Source organism: Egretta garzetta, unplaced genomic scaffold, assembly GCF_000687185.1.
Source record: "Egretta garzetta isolate BGI_Z169 unplaced genomic scaffold, ASM68718v1 scaffold256, whole genome shotgun sequence".
NCBI classification, from domain to species: Eukaryota; Metazoa; Chordata; class Aves; order Pelecaniformes; family Ardeidae; genus Egretta; species Egretta garzetta.
The window spans coordinates 1,551,984-1,563,634 of record NW_009260073.1 but is presented as its reverse complement, the minus strand read 5'-3'; the positions used below and the strand labels follow the sequence as shown (position 1 = coordinate 1,563,634).

Sequence of the window (11,651 nt, the reverse complement as noted above, 5' to 3'; positions counted from 1 at the left end):
TGGCCACCCACGGTGCAGATGAGCCTAGTAAGTAAGTGCCAGGTAAGGAAAGATGGGTTCATCCTTCTCTGTTCTTTTTGAGGTACCATCTATGTGCATGTTTACAAACCAAAGCTAAACTCACAGAATCTCAAGGGTTGGAAGGGACCTCAGGAGATCATCTAGTCCAACCCCCCTGCTAAAGCAGGTTCTCCTAGAGCATGCTACATAGGACTTCGTTCAGGCAGGCTTTGAATATCGCCAGAGAAGGAGACTCCACAACCCCCCTGGGCAGCCTGTTCCAGTGCTCCGTCACCCTCAGAGTAAACTCAGTGCTCGTCTTGTGGTGTTGTCCATGCTGTGTGAGCTAGTTGATTGCAAAGCTAGGAGAACATTGCGAAGGCAGTATCTTAAGGACTCCAGATGTTGGGAGAGAGCAAAATTTAATACTGCAAATGTAACTCGGTCTCCTTGTTCCAGGGAGTCCTCTGTCTGCTCTACAATGCTGCTGTTGCCCTGCACCCCAGCCTCCTGCAGGAGGATGCTGCTTCTTCAGCAGGGATGTGGTATTTTGTTTTTTCCTCATCATTTGGTCTGTGGCCTGGTTTTATGCACTGTGTGCACTTGAACTACTCTGCAGGCAGGCTTATCATCGTCTTCAAGGGCTTTTCTGCTGTGCTTCTCACTAAAGCTCTGGTTCTTCAGTAGCACTAATCTCCACAAAACCCCTGTGAAAGAAGAGGTAGAACTATCCCAGTTTTGTGCACAGCGGGCTGAAGGTTGAAATATGCCACCTCATGCTGTGCTCCCCGGGACTCTGATGTTTCAGTCTCCTCACTGAGATGGAAGTGCTTCCTATTGACGCTCCTCCTGCCGCTGGCTTTGGTCACAGGGGTGCCTCGGCAGAGGCAAGGTGGCAGAGAAAATGGGAACCCCTGCCTAGCTGAGCTCCTGAGGGCTAGATCTGCAACTCGAGTAGTCTTACTAAAATACCAAGACTTTTATAATGTGAGCTTGCACATAAGCTCATTCTAAGCAAATGGAGGTAAAAACTAAATTCCTTCGCTGCATGAGATTCAGTGGTTGACTTTGACCTTAAAGGTCCTCTTCAGGGGCACCTTGGTACTTGAGCAAAGGCGTAACTGTCAGCAGCGGGACCAGCACTGTGGCAGAACAGGAGCATGGTTTAACCTACTGCCTTGCCAGTATGTTTAACAGGTATGTAGTAGAAGAGTGATAAAATGTGACATCCTGACTTACCCCTCTCCCGGCTGTGCTGCCTTTCCCCTGCAGTTATTTCCCAGCCCTGGTTCTCCCCCATCCCACTCCTTACCCCTTCTTTCCACCTGCCCAGCCCCAGTTGCTACCTCTTAAGCTTATCAGCTTCTTATAGGCTCTGCTGTTAGACCTTATCTTTCTGGGGATCTTTCCAAGCTTCAAAAACCTGACTGCTGCTTCTGGTTCCTTACCCACATGCTCTCCTTCCCTGCTGGTTTCCATCCTGTACTGCCCCGTCGCCCCCTTGGTTCAGCCCATCCCCGTTCATTCCTGCCTCTGGATCTACCCTCTGACATTTCAAGTCATTCCCCAAACGTCTGGGAAGTCAGAGCTTTCTAAAGAGAAGCTAATTATAATTTTTTTTTTTTTCAGAGGGATTAACACAGTTTTTTATGCCTACATTTCTCTGAATCCCCTGAAATTATTTTGGTGAGGGTGTCACTAATGAGGGTTTTCACAAAAAAAAAAAATCCAGTAGGCTGAAGCCCCTGATCTAGAAAATGCCAGCCCAACCCTCATTAGTTTTGCAACATTACAGGCACCCAGAAATGTTGTTTTATAATGGAAATGTTTGGCAACCATTTCTAATGGATGGTGGTCAGGCCCATCTTGCTTCACAGCCTAGCAGGAGGGGTTTGCCGTGGTGAATGTTTGTCACCGTAATTCCTCTACAAATTATTTGGAGTCAGGATTTTCTAAAGCGTTTCAGAGAACAGGAGACATTCAGCCATCACTGAATTTTGAATTAAAATGGGATTTAAACTTCACCGCTTGAAAATCCAGGTCTTAAGATTCCAGATGGGTACTTTCTCCTTCTGTCTAACCAGCGCATAAATGTATGTGGTTGTATTTGGGGGTGAAAATGATTTATGTTATATTCATACTTAAATTCTTCATAATCTTTCACTGCGCTTGCCAGTGCTTTACACTAAACAAGCATTTAATGCAAAAGACAACCCTCTAGCCTTTTCTATAAATCAGTCTAAAACTTTTAATATATATTTATAGTGAGAGCCAGTTGTGATGGCTGTCACACCGACACAACGCTGCCTACAGAGAAAGAGAGAGACAGGTTAACCAGAGACTAACTTTTATTGTGCATTTTTATGCAACAGAACAAATGGAACTGGAGGTATGTAGTAATAAAACCAATATTCAAATTAGAATTAACACCTGAAATAGTAAACTGTAGGTAACAAATGTCTTTAGAATTAAAAAATATTGACTGTTTAAAAAATTCTCTAAGATTTTTATATTCTTTAAAAGAAATGTGTGTTGCCACATAGAAAACAATTCACACATCCTATAGAAATTGTCACAAAACCCTTACTAGTCTATATTACACTATGCACTTTTTTTTTGTACAATATCTGGTAAAGGTCTATCCCTAGCCTGTACTTACTCTACACGGTACAATCATCATTAGAAAGTATTCATAGAATTAACTACACCATAACAATAAAAATATCAGGATTAATGGTTTTTTAATCACAGTTTCTCCACAAATATTTGTCATAGAAAATATAGCGAAGGCATGTTGGCACAGATGGGCGTGCGGTACTGCTACACGAAGTTTGAGAGAAGGCAGATACATAAATGACAGCAAGATTAAAGAGTATGGAAGGATAAGACAAGAATCTCTATCCTCCTGGGACTTTCTGGAGTGACATGATAGATAGCGCTTCCCTTCTGTCGCGAGCCTGCTGTCTACATCCAGCGCTGGGAAGGGATGTGCTGACTTCCAAAGCACGCTGCTTAAATACGGATATCTCGCTCGGCAAGGGCTTAAGCGCTATCCATTATTTCAGGTCCCATACTGTTATACCTAACACCTTGTGGATATTTGGACACTTCAGTGTGTATGAATTCGTAATGCCTCATGAACAAATTAGTCGGAATAAGCTGTTGCGAAAGGTTTGGGATTTTTTTTTTTGTTTTAAAATGGAATGGGTGGGTCAAGAGTCAAGTGGCCGTGATGGCAATTAAAAACAGACAACTGGGAAAAGCTGTTGTACTCTGTTATTTTAAAACCAAACATGAACAAAAAAAGACGAGCTGGTGTCTGCTGATGCCTGTCTGTGACTATGATTCACGTCACCGGCCAGTGCACACAAGCAACCGAGGGCAAAATTTTGTTCATAAAGAAAGGTCCAAACCTGCAAAGCCGTTTCTAGTGCCAAAGTGGCTTTCAGGATGAAACTATGCATTTGGTTATTTTGCACAATATGAAAGCAGAAGATTGTGAGTGGTTCCAGGATGCTGGCTATGCTTTTTACACTAAAAATAAAGCTAGGCTTACTAGTTATTTCGGCAAATCTTTCGGTTAAGTGAGAGAGGTCTGTCCAGTCTAGTAATCCTGTGACTCTTAAAAATGAAGCGTTTATATTTTTAACCTCATACGATTAAACATTTGAAAGGAAACCATCACAATGTTTACAAAAATACAGCATGATACGTATCGCCATGGACAAATTTACAGTATAATGTTGACTCGCACGTTCTGACATGTGTTACCAAGAAGTTCTGGCAAGTGTTACCACATTAAACATAGACCAGCAAGACTTACACCATCTGAGCAATGTAACATCTTCTATTATAGTTCTTTTAAAAAAAGTGTAAGTTCAACACTGAAAAGCTACTATAGGATATCTGTACTGTGACATTTCTATACACTGAGTTTCTCCTCCAGAGGCCACCACGCACCACTGACCACTCAAAGTCGCCTCCTGCCTGTAGTGAGGGATGCTGTCCCAAACCCTTTAGCCTGGTGAGGTCCAGTGTGACTGAACTGCTCATCCATTTTTAGAAAATGAATGAGTTATTCTGGGGCAAGAGAGTGCCTTTCAACCCCCTTTTTAAAAATCACCAAAAATAAAATTAATCGAGAGGTATTGGATATTTAAGGGCCTAAAGCCTATCCTGGCTAACTGAGGTCCTATCTGTGGAGGTACACGGTGGAGCCCGTGTCCCAAGACGCCCCATGGGCTGGCCGTGAGAGACTGATCACAACCGCCAGCAAAGAGGAGGCAAATGGTGGGAAGAAACTATCATGTGGGCGAGCTGACCTTTGAGAGACCGCCTCAGTCCTCCACCAGCGGTCAAGCCGGAGCCAGGGGAGCGCTTCACCCCAGAGGGCCCTTCCCAATTCTCGAGGAAGGGGTTGGGTGTCCCCTGCCCTGCCCTGCCCGGCACATGAGGATAAGGGTAAAAGGAGCAATTAGTAGCTTCTCTCGTGGCTTGCACAAGGCGGTTAGGAAAGCTGGGGAGTATGAGATTACGCGTTCAGGAGAGTCAACGCTGATGAGGTAGCACTAAGGATGGTCAAAAGCAAAGTGAACTTTCTTTCTGAAAACCAGTTCCCTGTACCTGCCGGTGGGGAAATGTTGCCTCAAGGAAAGCTGGTTCAGGCTGTGAAGGACACCAGCACTGGCCTGAGCGACTGGACAAGGGTAAGGAGATGGAAACACCCTGATGCGGGAAGGAAAGGGTATTGTTTCTTTGGCATTGCATATTTCGGGAGTGCATCAATTTGGAGGGACAACGGACTCCTAAGCCTTTTAAATTAAAGGGTTTTGGTAGACTTTTTTTTTTTTTTTTTTTTTAAAGTGGGTACCTGCTTCAATGTTCTGCGCTCTTCTTACAGCTCTTAGTTAGTCTGGACCCCATGTTTACTTAGAACAGAAGGTTAAACTAGGCTTTTCTTACCCAACCCCTCCCTGAATGCAACACTGAGCATTTGACTGTTCAGACCAGCACATTGCCTCATCTATTTCAAGGAATGGATATAAAACACAAATAAAAGCAAAACCAAGAAAAGGCAATTTAAAGCCTCTAAAGCTACATAATACGGCTACAGAATAGGAACAGACAAAGCAAAACCTATCTTCTGAAATGGCAATTTGTTTTTAGCAATCTTGTTTTAATGAAAACTGTCATGATCAACTCTAATCCCCTAGAAATCTAGATAAATATAGTGTCTATCTGATATACAAAGCAATTTTTATCTATTAGAAGTGCCTGTTATTGTTCTGGGTCTTTGAAGGATTCTGCTGCTGCTGAGCGCTGCTGTCTTACCCAGGAAGCTTAATTTCCTGGCAGAGTTGGCTAAAGGAAGTCCCTGAATTTTCCATCTTGTGCACTATCTTAAGGTAGCATTTATAATTACGTTATTTTCTGTTAGGAGATGGGAGACCACTTTTTTTTTTTTTTTTTTGTTATAAGTGTGGAGATTTGTTCTTACATCTCCTACTTGGGGAAAGCAAATAGTACGCAGCTGTTCTGGGTCCAGACCTGGGTTTGTTATCAATAGGCAGACGAGATAGTAGCTGCTGTTTCTTTTGACGTTTTTATAGTTTTTAAATGACCTTTCCTCTAGAACTAGATGAAATGAACTGCAATTTCCCTTTGAGGGTGCTGTAAAGGATTTGCAAATAATAGGCACTGAGAAGTCCCATAGAGCAGGTCTTGAAATGGATTTCTTTCTGTTAACTGGGACATGGTAGGATGGAGAAGCTGAGATGTATGCAGTATGTGTTCAAACATGCTTTGGACTCTTAAATGACAGCAGGTAAGTATGTTTAACAAATAGTCTCTCCTAAATTAAGTGATTGCTACTGTTGTATGAGGTGGTTCTCACTGCCATCAATCGCCAGATCCGTCTTGCATACCTCTATTGAAGACTTCATCCTGTGATCCTGGATGGTCAGTCCCTTCGTAATACGAGTTCCCGTTGTGAAGGAAAGTCCCCACCGCACGCCCTTGACGAGCATGTCCTACTGCGTCACTGAATACCTTGTTTATTTGCTCTTCGGATGGCATCCACCAGTCCGGGTTGGAAGTACAGTGCATCCTAATGAACTCTGCAGGAAAACATGCAAGGATAAAAAAAATCCAACTTGTCTTTGCTGCATCCGTTATCGCCCAGGCATCAAAAGCTCATGGGAAACAAGAAAGGGGGCATTACTGCTCTACTTAAGCAGAAGTAAAGCCTTATGGGGGATGCCATGATAATGCCACTTGGACCCAGTGTATTTCTGTACGAGCGTGTTTCTCCACATGCAGTGTCTGTTGCTATACCTGAGCTAATTACGTCACGCATGGGACTCCCTCCTTGTGGAAAGAAAAAGAACTAATTTGAAGCGACGGCTGCGATTCAGCGTGTGCAATACATGTGAAAGTTAACATGAACCGGGCTGTACTTCAGTTGTGAAACCTGTTGTGTGTTTATACCTTAAGGTGATCTACTCTCGTGGGTCTTTATCATCTCCCTCTGCTGGCTGCTTCAACTTCTGCAGGCTGCAGCAGCCCACGACCTGCTTGAAAATGTCACTGCCGTTATTTCAGTTCGGTGCTCCTTTCTGTTTGGAATATCTTTCATTTTTAAGTCCTGCTCTTTCCATCTTCCCGAACCTGACACCTATTTTTCAGAGACTAAATTGGCCTTAGAAACAGCTAAATGAGATGAGAGGGCTAATCTGGGGAGCCTTGCAATAGTTTTCAATGCAGGAGAAAATGAATTGCACTGCATGTAATTTGGCTATTTACGTAGCTGCTGCTTCCACATACAGCTATTTGTATGTGATGATTACATTTTTTTATAATTTCCTTTTTGGATTCTTTGAGATGCAATATGCTAAACTTGCAGAAGGCGCCTTTCCAATTCCAGAGCTGTAACTGCTAGACATAGCTCAAATAGGTGTATTTGGACTTTGAAACATCCAAATACGATTTTAAATGTGAGAGCACCTTATTAGATGTCTTGGATACACTGTACCTCATATGGAAACTGAGCTTCTTATTTATTCTGTAACATTAGTTATTCCCTCATGCAGTATTGTGTGTCCCAGGATATTTTTAAATTGTATTTTCTACTGTTGACAAGCCAAGAGCACAGTAAGTGGCATAAGGTAACTTCATTACTGTCACCACATCTTGAGACCGGGGAATGCTGTGCTTTTACGTGAGTTCCCGTGCCTGCAAGGTATCTCATCTGTTGGACAATTAGGACGTGATTTTTTGCATAGCTCCTCCGGCAGCGTGTCTGCAAAAGTGATAGCTATCTCGGTTTTAAATTCATTTCCCTGGAAATCCACACAGGCAACAGTAATTCCTACCTAGTTATGCTCACGTGGGGCTCCACAGACTGGTGTTTTTCTCAGAGAAATGGTTACCACGTAAAGGAGTAATGCTGTAATTTAAGCATGCCAGGCTGTTTTAAAGGTGGTTCCAGACATCAGTCGGTTGTAGGAATGTGTTAAAAATGTTTATAGATGTTTAAACTACTCTTGAGTGCAGAGAGAGCAGTAGTTTGTACTCCCTGCTATGGTGGGAATGCATAATTGGATGTGCTGAGAATTAGTAAGACACTTGTTACCTTGGCTTGCAAATGGGTAGGAGCCAGTGACCAACTCCTGGCACCGGAGAAAGTTTTCATGTTCCCACCCATGCATGAAAGCCCAAAGGGAGAGCTGTCTACTCTACTTGCTTAGCTGGTCCTTAGATACTGAATGTTTTGGCTTCCTCTTCAAGCTTCTGAAAATTAAGGAAACTGGCCTTTCTCTTTCTCCCAAGGAGCACTCCACAAGTTCTTTACGTCCAGGACCCCAGAACGGAGAGTGGCCGTAAGCAAAAGTGAATCTACAGGTAGATTTACTGTTAGTCTTGGTAGGAGGCAGGGGGAAGAAAAGGGAAGAAAAGGGTATCAACACTCTACTTGTGCATAAATTATTAGGTGAAATTTAAAGTCATTTAGTAAATGATTAATGCGCTTGTATTCAGCCTTCAGTTTCCAGAAGAACTTCTGGGACCCTGAATCTCACTGCAGACCTCTGTGCAGCCTGGTGTGCAACGGACTTGCCTTTCTATTAAGCTCTGACAGAGCATAAGATCTGCTGAAGTGTCATATAACAGGTTAACAGGTTCCTTTGTAGTAAAAAGAAAAAAAGTCTTTTTGCCTAATTTGGCTGTATGTAAAATCTGAGTTCATTACCTGGTTACATCAATGTAGCCTAGCTATGAGTCTTATCTACTTGGCCTTGTTGGATTCTTCTACCCTAGATGGGAAGAGGCTCTGTCTGATGTATATAACCACTTTGGACTCCAGCTGCACGACTAAAGTTACTTTATCACTGACTGACCAAAATACAGCTTTTTACACTGCGTTGATTAGTGAAACATTCTTGGAAGTCAGTTCAACCAAAATTTCATGTACGCGCTCACAAAATACTATAAAGTTAACTATGTGAGTTAATTAAAGAAATTACAAGCATATGCATTTATAAAATGCAGATGCTGATACTACACACACATTTGTAATGGGGCTTTAAAAAGTTCTGGTTTGTACGTTTCGTTATAAAGCCCAGTACCAGGCCTTTTGAGCAATTTTAGGAAACCGAAGTATGAACTGCTACAACAAGATAATTCTTAACCTGGACCCTTTCTCTGCATTCTCCAACATCCTCGCTCTCTGACACTGGGAAATGCTTGCAAAACTCCCCCTCCTTTTCAGGCTAAACACAGGGGAAGTTGTTCCTTAGCTTTTTCAGTCAACGTTGCCTCAGTACTCCAAAAAAGTTAAATCCTTGACAATGCATTTGTATATACTTTGTATGTCATTAACCTGTAGATGTCCTTGACCCCACAGAATGTTCAAGCCCGTTCTGAAACTGGGTTAGCTTTGAACTCCAATGGTGCACTGGGGCCTTGAGCGCCGTATGCTCACTACACATTAGGCTATAAATATTCCTTTGGTTAATTCTGCTGTATATCAGCATTAAAAAATGCCCTGTTAGTTTATTATAAAAGTGTAATCAGGATTGTCTGATTTTCCTTCTTTCCTGTTTCAAATATATCAGTGTCATGTGCCCTTGCATTTGTTTCCTCTTAAATAAGCAGCCCTCTTTTTTTTCCCCCCATTCAAAAAAAAAACCAAACCCGCATATAATACATACATACATACATACATACATATATATGTATGTATAAAAAAAAAAAAAGCAGAGGGTTTCTGACTGCTCGCCACCTGCCTGTGAAACCCCTTCTAGTCCTGCAACTGTCAGCCAAATGCTTCTACTGAGCCAGAGCCAATGTGGTGAAATGAGATCACATATGGTGGACACTGAGCGAAAAGATGCAGTACCTCTGAGACATGTTACTTTTACTGGATCCAGAGGACGTCTTTCAGGACCTGTCTCTCCTGACTGCACTGACCTTTTCCTTTTTCCAAGGCCGCATGAGTACTTAAGCTCATCGGTTGTGAAAACAAATCTGATGAGATAGCGAAGGAGCCGTCGTCCATCTTTCTTGGAAGAATTTACAGCCTCATCCCACTGTTTACTAGTGATGTAGACAGGGTAGTTGTTCAGCAACTGCTTGCTCCCCTGAAAAAGCGAAATATTTCTGTTGCTTATTTTACAAGGCAAAAAAAGTAAAGATGTCAGTTGCAATAAAAAATACGCTTTTTAACTAGCCGCGATACTGACAGCAGAACACATCCTGAAGCGAACACGTAATTGCTCTTACTGAGAACGAGTAATTTTAAAATTACATTTCCATTTTCTAGAGTTCGGATTTGGTGAGGTGCGAGGAATGTGTTTTGAGAGGTGGCTATTGATAATTTCCACTTTAACAAGCAGGTTAAAAAGAGTTAAGAACCAGTGACTGGATATACTATTTAAGTATAACCTTTCTTCTTAATCTGTTAAAAATGCATAAAAAGGGTCTTTGAAGAGCGTGATCAAATGGATCACTTCATCGCAGCTGACAGTTTACTTCAGAGGTGGCTCTTTTGGCCTGTTTTTATAATAAATTTATTACTTCTGTAGAACACACCTGAAACTTGACAGCAGTTATGTTACTGTGAAAAACATAAAGAAAATAAATAAAGGAGCTATGAAAACTAAAAGCTTCATTATTATTAATGAATGCCATATTAACTCAAATTATAGCTTTACAGAAATGCCACCATGCCAGCTGGAAAGAAATTTTGCTTTTAACCTTCCTAATTTGTGTGCTTCAATATTCCAACATTAAGTGAATACTGTGGGACTAATTATGGGGATTCCTGTAATCCACACACATTTAGAAGCCCCCTTTAGTCAACTGTATGTAAACTGCATTTAATTCTCGTTGCCCGTGAAATGCTATAGTTCAGGATTACCCAGGTAATGTAAGATGGTACCATTAAAATACTTGAAATAATTGAAGTACACAAAACCCCCCCAAACCGCACCCTCCTAGAGACTTGTTCACCTTTACAGCTACACCTCTTCATTAAAACACATACACCTGGAGGCCTGAGTAGTAAAAGCTTTGCCTAGCCCCTGGCTTAGATAGGAGCTCACGGTGAACTAGAGAAACGAGGGTCTCAACAGAGGCAATTGCCTGCATGCTGCACTCGCAAAGTGCAACCATTGCAAAGTTCTCCTCCTCGCTTCCAGATCCTTGATATCTAAAAAATATTTTAAGGACTACCCCTGCTGCCTTCCATATATTTGTTATAGCATCCTGGGAGATAGCTCGGTAGCATCGTTGAAGTTTTTCCTCAGGTATTTGCTTTTAATTTGTTTGCAAGTTTGACAAATATGTGGAAGGTGTAATTTAGTGAAGACTGTGATGAGGGGGTCAGTCCTTGGAGAACCTGTTCGTATGATTTAGGGTACCACCACCTCCCACGGCGGGGCTAGCAGCACTGGGAGCTGAGCCTGTGAGACTGTCTGCTACTTCTTCCCCTCAGTGCAAACCTGGCTTGGTGCAAACGGCCAGCAAAGGCAGCTACAGGCAAACCTGAAATTCTTCAAAGGAAGCCAAAATATAAAGGAGGAGATGGGCTCTGTCTGCCTGATGGGCCCCTATCCTTTCCCCAAAACAGCCTCACCCCTTTAGCTTGTAAATCCAAGCTTGTAACCCGTAAGAGAAAGGCCCTTTACCTATAGTCCAACTCTGTCTATAATTTGCATTGCACTTGTCTGCTCCCACTTCTGCAAAAGGGCTGGGCTCGATTCCTCACCCTCCACTCCTGATGCAAGAAGCTGCTTTCATTTTTGCTAGGTAGATATGGCCCTGGGAAGCCAACAGTACGGCTGAGGAAAGAAACCTTCCTCCATCCAGCCCAGCTCCTCGTCCCCTACCAAGGGGGCCAGGGAAGGAGGAAGAGTGGGGGGCAGCATGGGAAGCTTGCTGGGGGCAGGATGCTCTTATGCTGAAGCAACTGTGACCACTCCATCTCAGTGGGAGCTGGCACTAGTATTTCTTTGGCTTGTTCCATCACCCAGGACCATCTAATCTCCACAGTGGTACTGATTTTTTTCAGCAGCTAGCTCAGCTTTTATATAAAGCTAATTATTTTCCTACCTTAGATTCCTGAAACCTACTTCTTTCCCTCGTTAAAAAAAAAC

General features: G+C 42.6%; 1 protein-coding gene across 1 annotated transcript in view; it reads right to left on the bottom strand.

Annotated features, from left to right (window-relative positions):
- Positions 1 to 4,978: 4,978 nt before the first annotated feature.
- Positions 4,979 to 11,651, bottom strand: part of BEND4 (BEN domain containing 4) — a 21,009-nt gene continuing 14,336 nt past the window's right edge. Inside the window, exons 3-4 of the mRNA XM_035896756.1 lie at positions 9,395 to 9,635; positions 4,979 to 6,116 (exon numbers count right to left, since the gene is read on the bottom strand). Coding sequence (XP_035752649.1) covers positions 5,899 to 6,116; positions 9,395 to 9,635 — 459 coding nt within the window. The 3' untranslated portion in view covers positions 4,979 to 5,898. The remainder of the gene's footprint in view (positions 6,117 to 9,394; positions 9,636 to 11,651) is intronic.